The sequence below is a fragment of the Photinus pyralis genome, unplaced genomic scaffold, assembly GCF_008802855.1.
Source record: "Photinus pyralis isolate 1611_PpyrPB1 unplaced genomic scaffold, Ppyr1.3 Ppyr1.4_LG8, whole genome shotgun sequence".
Taxonomy (NCBI): domain Eukaryota; kingdom Metazoa; phylum Arthropoda; class Insecta; order Coleoptera; family Lampyridae; genus Photinus; species Photinus pyralis.
In genome coordinates this window covers 10,903,432-10,912,864 of record NW_022170819.1, presented here as the reverse complement: position 1 = coordinate 10,912,864, position 9,433 = coordinate 10,903,432, and the positions used below count along the sequence as shown (strand labels likewise).

The window sequence follows — 9,433 nt, the reverse complement described above, 5'->3', positions numbered from 1 at the left end:
CGAAACAACAAAAAATTTGAGCATTCGTTGAGCGTGCAAAATGTAAAAGAAACCGATCCATTGGTACTTTCACCGTGTGTAGCAAATTTGAATCGTCATGTATCGACGGTATTAAATTACAGTCTTCTTGTAAATGGACGGTTTTTCCTTCTTTATCTGCATTTAATTACACTATTATACTTTTAAATTTTGTCGTAATGATTCAGGATGAGTTGACAATTTAGCTCTCACTTAATCTCCAGCGGTTAATAGCCCAAACCAAAGGATTTTTAGCCAAGTCATTCGACATTCAAAACAGGGAACTTTTACCAACTTTCTTTAAATTTTCAAAAATTAAGCTTTTTGGAAATTCCTACTGTTATTTATTCTTGATAAACTTGAATAATAAGTGTATCTCCTTAATTTTCTGCTAGCGAAAGTGAGTAGACATTCTTCCCGTCAAATACTTTAGGGAGTATCCCATACATCGGGGCGCCAGCAACTTCCATCAAGGCCCCATAAAAGATTAGCCACCGGTGATAAAGAACGAAAGAGAATGTGACGGGTTTTTTTTTCCGTGAAATGCGATATGAGACGAAGTACTACTACAAGAAAAAATAAAGGAAAAGAGAAAAATAGTAATAGTGTAATATCTAAATAGGCGCCCTTAATAGTCTTCAGTAAATGTTGAGAGAGGAGGAAATACTTACAAAAAAGGGGAAACAAGGCAGATTAAGAGATTTTTGTTCTGGTCTGGGCAGCGAAAAGGGAATAAAACACTGGATAGTGATAGAACATAAACAATAGTTGAGTCACAATCAATGGTGATTTCATCCAATGGTCTCAATAATTTTGCAAATAAGATACTGTAATATAAATATCTGCTATGTCACTATTTGAATTTAAATTAATTTTAGAAAAAAAGGGGGTCAACACGAAGTCGGAGAAAATATTTACCCGCTTCCACAACGGAGCTATACTAAATTATTAAGTGAATCTCAAGCAAATGTAATAATAATTCGATGATATCGACAACCAATATGTAACCAAACGTTAAAGTAGGGGAAATCGACGAAAATAACAAAATTTACAGGTCGCAACGACCTTGTTGAGCTCAAGAAGGGCGTCTATACTGCAAATCTGTAAACAGGCAAAAACATAACAAACAACAAGAGGGGTAATGATCGCGCTGCACAAAATTTCACGTATAGCAATGTAACATCTGACACTGAGGCTGATCGTATACTGAGAACTGAAATTAATACTTAAAATGACTCATTATTGAGAAAATCCAAAATTCAGCGTTTCGGCTCTGAAATATCGATGTTGAAAGCACAATCCGGTAGGTAATAATGAAGTAAATCGTAAATCAAAAGTAAAAAGTAAGAAAAAAGAAAGCTTAAAAATGATTATTCAAAGTAAAAATGAATGCGTAATTGTTACATACCGCAAAAGAGCTTAAAAACTTGTAAGATAAATACGCAAATAGCGCCAGCGAAGCTTAAAAGTAGAATAACGAGGGACAACTTTGTTCAATTCGTTCAGGGTGAGTCAACGATTGCGCGGATTAACTTAATGCCTTGAGGATAAGATTTTTCGATAGAGTGCTTTTGTATTATGATATAGTTGAATATTCTCCACATTTTAAAAAAGTTTATAATTATACAGGGTGCGCCCACAAAGTAGGGTTCCCAAATGGTACTTTTTTTTTAAATAGAACCCCCTGTATTTGATTGCATTTTTAAATTTTACTTGTAATTATACATCTCTTTTATTATATGGTTAATATCCGAAAAGCTAGTTTTAAAGATAATTCGATTTTTAAGAAAATTGGGCATTTGCAAGCGTCAGTGTATTGCCAAAATTATTACTTAAATTTTGAATCCAGGTTTCATATCTTTTTATCCTGGGTAGTAAAAGTCAAATAAATACATCTGCTATAAAACATTAAAAAAATAGATTACAGGGTGTTTTTTTCTAGATCCAAAGTTACAAAACTTCATATTAAAAATATTCACTTCTTTTAAATGGAACACCCTGTATATTTCTCTGTCATCTTTTGGCTTCTCCAAAAACCTTCAACTTTTGATAATAATGCCCTATACCTATCTCTGATAGTTTTCGAAACATATTGGTTTTCCTGGTTTTTATATTCTAATCTTAAATAAGTTATATGTAATTTCAATCAATCTTCAAGGCATTAAGTTACTCCGCGCAATCGTTCACTCACCCTGTACAAGGAGTATGCGTGTCGGAAAGAATAAAAAAAAAATCTGCGCGACCTCGAACGGCAACAGAATGAACGATTCAAAGAAATCCTGTGTATATTCTTATAATCAAACATACTTCTAGTAACGTTTAATTTTGAAATCTACAAAAAAATTAAAATTTCAAGTCCTATTAATCAGCTTCCGTTACAGTACCCTCTTCTTGTTTTTAAAAGCGAAACAACTAGATGAGATTTGAAAAACAACTTAAAAATAAACGGAAGCTTATCTCTAAAACATCTCTAGCAAAGAAAAAAACTGAATTGTACTCTTTAATTTTTTGCCTCACACAATTTCACAAATCAACCTAACCAGGTATCTAGTATTCATCCTAACTCGCCTCAACTTACCAATTTAAATAAAATCTTGCCTAGACCCACTTATGCAGACTGTGCCTTATTTGAAGGAGGGAAAAAATAGCATACAGTGCCGTGGAAGGAGCCCACCTCTAGCACTATATACAAAAAACTGTACCTAGAAACGCCACTTTCTAGACACGCAACAAAGTAGTGATAGAAGATGGGGAAATAGAAATTGGGGGCAGCAACCACCCAAAATACCGATTCCCGAGAAGCGGCACGATCTGAAGGACCTACGGAGGGATCCTCGCGTTAAATGTGGGAGGACCTGCGCCATTCCTAACGGTAAATCTTCGAAAAGAAACTAAAACCTTTATATCGCAACCCCCTCCACAACTCGGTTCCAAACCCTACTTTCCTTAAAAACCTCTACCTAAAAATATATTAATGACAAAACACCCAAAAAAACTAATCTGTCCAATAAAATAAAATATAAATAAAATCATCTAATTTCTTCACCTGTTCATGTATAATGTAAAACCGTGGACATATTTAATTCAACCTTAAAATGTTTATTAACGGAGATTAATTTTTAATTACTATTTTTTACTACTTTACTTTTTTGATTATTTTAGTTATGCATTAATTTTTTATACCAAATTTTCTAGTTTTAGTAATATTTACTTGTATCGCCTCTATTATTAGAATTTGTTTTCTGTTAGGTATTAAATTATTATTATAATTATAATAATGAGATATATTCTCTTCTTTTTTCTTCTTCTTCGCCCAATTTCGAATATTCATTCCTCGTCTTCTCTTAACTTGTTCTTCTTCGATTGCTTCTTTCGTGGTATTATTCAAAATTTTCTTCAAATCTCTTCCTTCGTAGGTATCTTAAAACCTTCTTCTGCTAATTCTTTCTTTGATGCAAAATTATTTGATTTTCTTCAATTTTCATTTGTGCGACGCCTACTCTCTCATATTTTTTGACTTCTTCTACTTCTGGTCTTATTTTAAATTTTTGGTAATAATTTTTTACTCTTTTTCGAGAGACTAGTGGTGCTCCAGGTCCCTGCCTCTCTGGTTTCTGGTCATGATTGTCAAATGCACCCGACCCTCTCTATTCTCCTTGTTGTCTATAGTGCTCTCCATGGTTTCCATAGCGCGACCCATGCTCTCTCCTGAATCCCACTGTATTCACGGGTCTTCTTTCTTCCTGTCGCCTCGGTGCTCGACCAGTTCGATCTTCTTGTTTGCTTCCGTTATTCCACCTCCTTGGTTGAAAATTGAATTCTTTGAAGCGTTGTCACCAATGGTCGAATGGTATTGCCTCTGGCACCAATTAAAATGTGTTCCACTTCTCGTGGAAGATGACGAGTGATAGCATGCACCAACTGCTCTTCAGGCGAGCTGGTTCGCTGAGCCAGTACCACACGTGGTTCACATAGTTGCTGTTGCGGTTGTTATATCTTCTCGGCGTTGCCAATCGTATTCTTACTTTATCTTGAATATCTTCAGACCAGAATTTCCCCAGAAAATCTTATAGTTTCTGAAAATCCTTCCATCCTCGAATATGTAGATCCGTCCATAATTTGGCATTATCGTCGAGGAACTCCATGGTACGGTCAATAAGGTTCTGAGGATTTCCCTCGAAAATCTTCAAATAGCTTTTTAAAGTAATCGGATGGTTAGTTCTAATGTCCCCATCAAATTTCCTAGGCTTTTGGTGTAAAGATTCAGCCTTGTACACTATTGGGGTGGAAGTTCTTTCTTCTAAAAGTTCATTTCCTTTAATTTTCGCTTTGAGGTTCCCAATATCCGATTCATGCTGATCAATCCTTCCTTCATTTTTCTTTACCTCTTCTAGTTCCCCTACCACAGCCTTTATTCGCCCTCGAAAATTTCTTTCTTTCTTGCATTTCTAATATTGTGTTTTCTTGGTCATCTAGCCTATTGATGATTCTCTTGGCGTGGACCTCTGTCTTTTCTTCTCAGTGGCCCTATGCCTTCTTTTGGCTTTGGTTGATTTCAGCACGCACGGCTTGGATTACTAATCGATTTTCCTGAATTTCTCCCAGAGTTTCCTCTATTAAGTTAATCTTGGTCAGGTTTAATCTTCATTTCTAATTGAATGTTTTTCACTCTGAATTCTTGATCCACTTCCTCAAGCATCCCTTTCATTTCTCTTACTGTGCTCTTCTAGGTTCTTGTTGTGTGATAAGCATCTCCATAATATTTGCCAATTGTTGGAAATCCCTGGGGCATGACTGGTTTGCGGTTTCGGTATGTTGCCTTCTTCAGCATCACTACATTTTTCTTGACGTGCTCCCGCTTCCTCATATTGCTGGCTAATTTCATTCCCTGGAGCATTTTCTTCTTGCATTTCGTGGCACCCAAAGATGTCTTGGCTTTCTTGGAACCATATTTTACTAATTTGAATTTGAGCTTCTTCTTGTTTTTTTATTTCTTTCTTCGGCTCCTCTTCCAGTAGGCTTCTTAAATCCTGATCATAATTCCATATACAATATACAAAAGACCTACCTTTGGATCCTCCTAGAGGTTTCAAAAATCAATTGAAAAATGTCAATCAAAGAATTCCTAATTCTCTGCTAGCCCCAGCAAATTTTTTGAATTTGTTTTTAAACAAGTAGGGAGGAAAATCATGCTTCGACGGGTGAAGTATTTTCTTTACAAAAAGATCTTTTAAAATTGAAGGCCCCCACAAACGCAAACAAACGAAAATAAATCAATGAATTAAATTAAATGTGTCAAAAACCAACTAATAATGTTTTACTTTTCAGATCCTTCGGATTCGCCAAAGCTCCGTCCGTACCCCAACTGGGAGGCGCACAAACTTTCACAAACCGAAGGCAGCGATCCGCCCGAGATTGTTTCGCCGTTTCGCATCAGGGCGGATCAGTGCGGGAGACTTTGGGTGTTGGATACCGGAGTCGTCGACGCCTTGGGCGATATACGCTTCTACGCTGCCCAGTTACTCATCTACGACCTGCACAATGACGCCCTGCTGAGGCGCTACATGATACCAAAGGACCAGTACACCACCGACAGTCTTTTGGGGAACATCGCCGTCGAGGACGAAAACTGCCAGGATGCGTACGCGTACCTGGCCGATTTGGGCGACGCCGGTTTGATCGTGTACTCGTGGGCGAATCAAACGTCGTGGCTAGTGAAGCACCACTACTTTAACATGGACCCGATGGCCGGCAATTTCAACGTCGCTGGTTTGCAGTTCAGCTGGAGCGATGGGATTCTGGGCGTCGCGCTGTCTGCGCCCGACGCCGAGGGTTACAGTACGCTTTACTTCCATTGCCTCACGGGCGTGCACCAGTTTTCGATCAACACAAAATTTTTGCGCAACCCCACTCTGGCCCAGAACAGCTTTAAGGAGTTCAAAGTGTTGGGTAGCCGAGGGCCCAGGGGTCAAAGCAACGTTTCATTCCTCGACAAGAAAACGGGCGTCCTGTTTTACGCTTTGGTCAGCTTGAACGCCATCGCCTGCTGGAAAACAACCAACCCCTCGTACACCATGGAATCACAAGGGCGAGTCTACATGAGCAACGTCACCATGGTCTTCCCGAACGACATCAAGGTAGACGCCAACAACAACCTTTGGGTTCTCTCCGATCGCTTGCCAATTTTCATGTACTCCAGACTGAACCAAAGCGATGTCAATTTCAGAATACTCACCTCGCCGGTTGCGGATGCCATTCGCAACACGTCATGCGACTCAAAATTAGTAATCTCCCCGGAACTGACCAACAGGATTAAGCTCAACATGCAGACCTCAACGACGGAAGCTCCGACAACGAAAGGAAACAGTTCCGAAAGTGTAACACTAACGCTTGCCCTTCTTTTGGCGGCTTTCTTCTCCGTAAGACTTATTTAATTGCAGTATTGTCGTTATACGATTTAATTTAATGCGGCATGTTATTATTAATACTCCTAGTGCCATTGAATTCGCCGACGACATTGACCAGATTTGATACGTCACAATTTCGTCAACTTAGTGAATGTAGTCGTCCCTATCCTTAATGGTAACAAGGTCTCGCGCCATATTATCAATCTAGTATTTGTTTATGTTTAGTAATAATGATAATAATTTATAATTACGTCTGTCTAGCGAATAAAAATGCCAAAAAACTTACTCACCTGTACATATTGTGTTACCAGATATTACTTAATTTAATTATAGTGTAAGGATAATTATTACTTTTATCGTCTTGTTTGTATATTTTGTTTTATGTCTTGTAATAAATTACTTACTTGAATGTTTGCTTTTATCTTGCGAATTGATCCGTAAATTAACCGCAGATAATAAAGTTTGTGGCACAAAATTAATAAATGGAGGCGAAGATTAAAGTTTTGCTCGCATAAGGCACTTTGTTTGTCATTTGTTTGGCTACAACAGCCTAGAGGCCCCCAACTGAATGCCTAGCGGTCTCAATATTTTTTCAAATGTGAGGAAATGGTACTCAGGTTGGCGGCTGACTAAAGACCCCTGCGCATTAGGATCAGAATCGCATCCCAGCACTGCGGCCACATTTTTTAAGCTAGCGCAACTGTTTCAGTGTTCATCTGATGAGAACCATAGATTCACATTTTCGTTCTATCATCGTTCTACCCCAAACGAGTTTCCGGTACCCTTACAATCGTCGTGCTTGGTGCCATGTGGGCGCCCCTATCCAACCTGCACGCTGCACTACCACAACGTGTCACTCTAACTTACCATACCTCCGTTTTTTGGCGTTTTTGCTAATTTGCAACTCCACCAGAACTGAATAACTAAGAAGTTACAGTCAACTAGATATACCCGTTTCTACACAATTCGTCTGTTCCCTTTTGATCCTATAAAGGTAGCTCCTTACCTTCCCATTCCCATTCCCGGTCAAAAATTGAGACTGGTAGTCGTGTACTGTTCTCATCGCGAATATTTGGGATAGAAGTGCTAGTCTCATGCCTTCCAAAGATTACATCCTCTTTCTTCCATCGCTTTCCTCTAGTGGAGTAGTATGTCTTCTAGTGCTTTCATTTTATATGTGTTGCAATGATTCAGTGCCATCGAGCATAGATCCCCGTCTATCAAACCCTCCAAACAGGGGTGAGTACGCTAAAGCTTAGAACGGAAAACAGACACAGACGAATAATTTATGAGAATTGACATACAGAAATCCCTGCGTCTAAATTTTGGTCTTCGTGGGTTAACCCATTGAGACAGGGCAGCAAAAGACGCATGCCCGTGCTACTTCCCTTATACCCTTAAGTATGTTTATTCATGTACTTTGTAGCATGTCTGATGGTTTATCTTGTTCTTAAGGCATGGATATTTAACTTCTAAAGAAAGCGTTCGGGAAGTGGTCAAGCTTACCCGTTGATAAGAGAAATATGTAGAAATGTGCAGCTAGAAGCGTTTGTTATAGTAATTAAGGTATCAAGGGCGTTATAACGGAAATAACGCCCTAAGCCGATAGAGTATAAGCCCTCGGGTGTACGTCGGCTGTGGACGATAGCTATTTCTGACTGGCAATTGATCCTGTGGTTATTATGCATTTGCCATTTTTGCTTGTCAATAAGCTTTACAATATAAAACTAGTGCGAAACTTAAATTCAAAATGGTCCTTGGACGACTCCCCGAAGAAGTGCTTGCGCGAGTACGCAACGAGGTGATACTAAGAAGTCGGTAATAGCATTTGCAAAAGAGTTGCAAAAGTTAGAAGAATGGGAGGGTAGGAAATGCTTGAATGCCGTATCAGAAACGTGCTTATTTTCGAGAGTTATCGAAGAGTTTTGCTCCCAATTCTATAGGTATGGACGAAATACTTACTCGATCTTAAAAAAGGGGCTGATTGTTCACAAATATGTAAATAAGTATATGATTTGAGTATGGGAGTTACTCAACTGTTTATAACTAGGTTTATATATAATATCTGTATAGGGAACTATTAATTAGTACACTGACAGTACAACATTTAACAATCCTTCAAATAATAACTTTTCTTCTTAAATGTTGTCATAGAAACGAATGACAGAAAAATAAAGCCCTTGAGAATTATGATAATTCCCTTGGGCGTTATAGGTATTGTAATACACCTAAAAACTAGTCAAATGTGAGGTCATAATAACATAAAAGATCAATCATATTCAGTGCGACTCCACTATGTATAGGAATAATTCACTACAAGGTAAATTCTTTTCAATTAAGATTAATTAATTAAATTCCAGATGTAATATTTGCAAGTAGATAATTATAATCCTATAAAAATGTGGCTGTGGTGTGATATGAATAAATGCAACAGATGAAGGCGGTAGTCAGGGACGGATTTAATAAATTAATGTTAGGAGTTGCAGATTTGCGTATGTGCTTTCTTATAAGCCGCGCGAAACCATACGTTCGGTGGCAATTATTGATAATTGGAAATGGCATTAAGTTTGCTAATTACACTAACTGACTTCAAGATTACATTAGCAGGGCTTTCGAATGGCCTTTCCATCCCGTCAATGTTTTTCACGAGGACGCTTTCAAGTTGGGTATTTTCACTTTCCTTCGTTGTATTGTTTTAGAGGCAGAATCACTGAGTCAAGACTTATTGAGACTGAATTTTCCTAAGAACTTTGGAGAGGGATAACTTTCCTTGGTGACGAAAGTTCCAGAAGCTAATTATTGAAGGGGGGTTTGTACTTTTTAGAGGTTACCGTTGTGGGTGAACTTTCATTAAATGTGAAATCTTTTTCAGGGCCCGGGTACCTTGGAGAGGAATTTTGGTAGAGTGAACATTCCTAGTTCATTTACTCGAAGGATAGCAAGATTTGTAGGTGTTCTAGGTATTTCTTTAAACGCATTCAGGGTCAAGTTACATTGAAAGTCAGTTT

The 9,433-nt window shown here is 38.2% G+C and overlaps 1 protein-coding gene across 1 annotated transcript; it reads left to right on the top strand.

Moving 5' to 3' along the window:
• The first annotated feature begins 5,315 nt into the window (after positions 1-5,315).
• On the top strand, positions 5,316-6,834 carry LOC116179051 (protein yellow-like). The gene has a single exon (XM_031498759.1). It carries the CDS (start codon positions 5,331-5,333, stop codon positions 6,450-6,452), a length of 1,122 nt encoding a protein of 373 aa, XP_031354619.1. The 5' UTR covers positions 5,316-5,330; the 3' UTR covers positions 6,453-6,834.
• Positions 6,835-9,433: the final 2,599 nt, after the last annotated feature.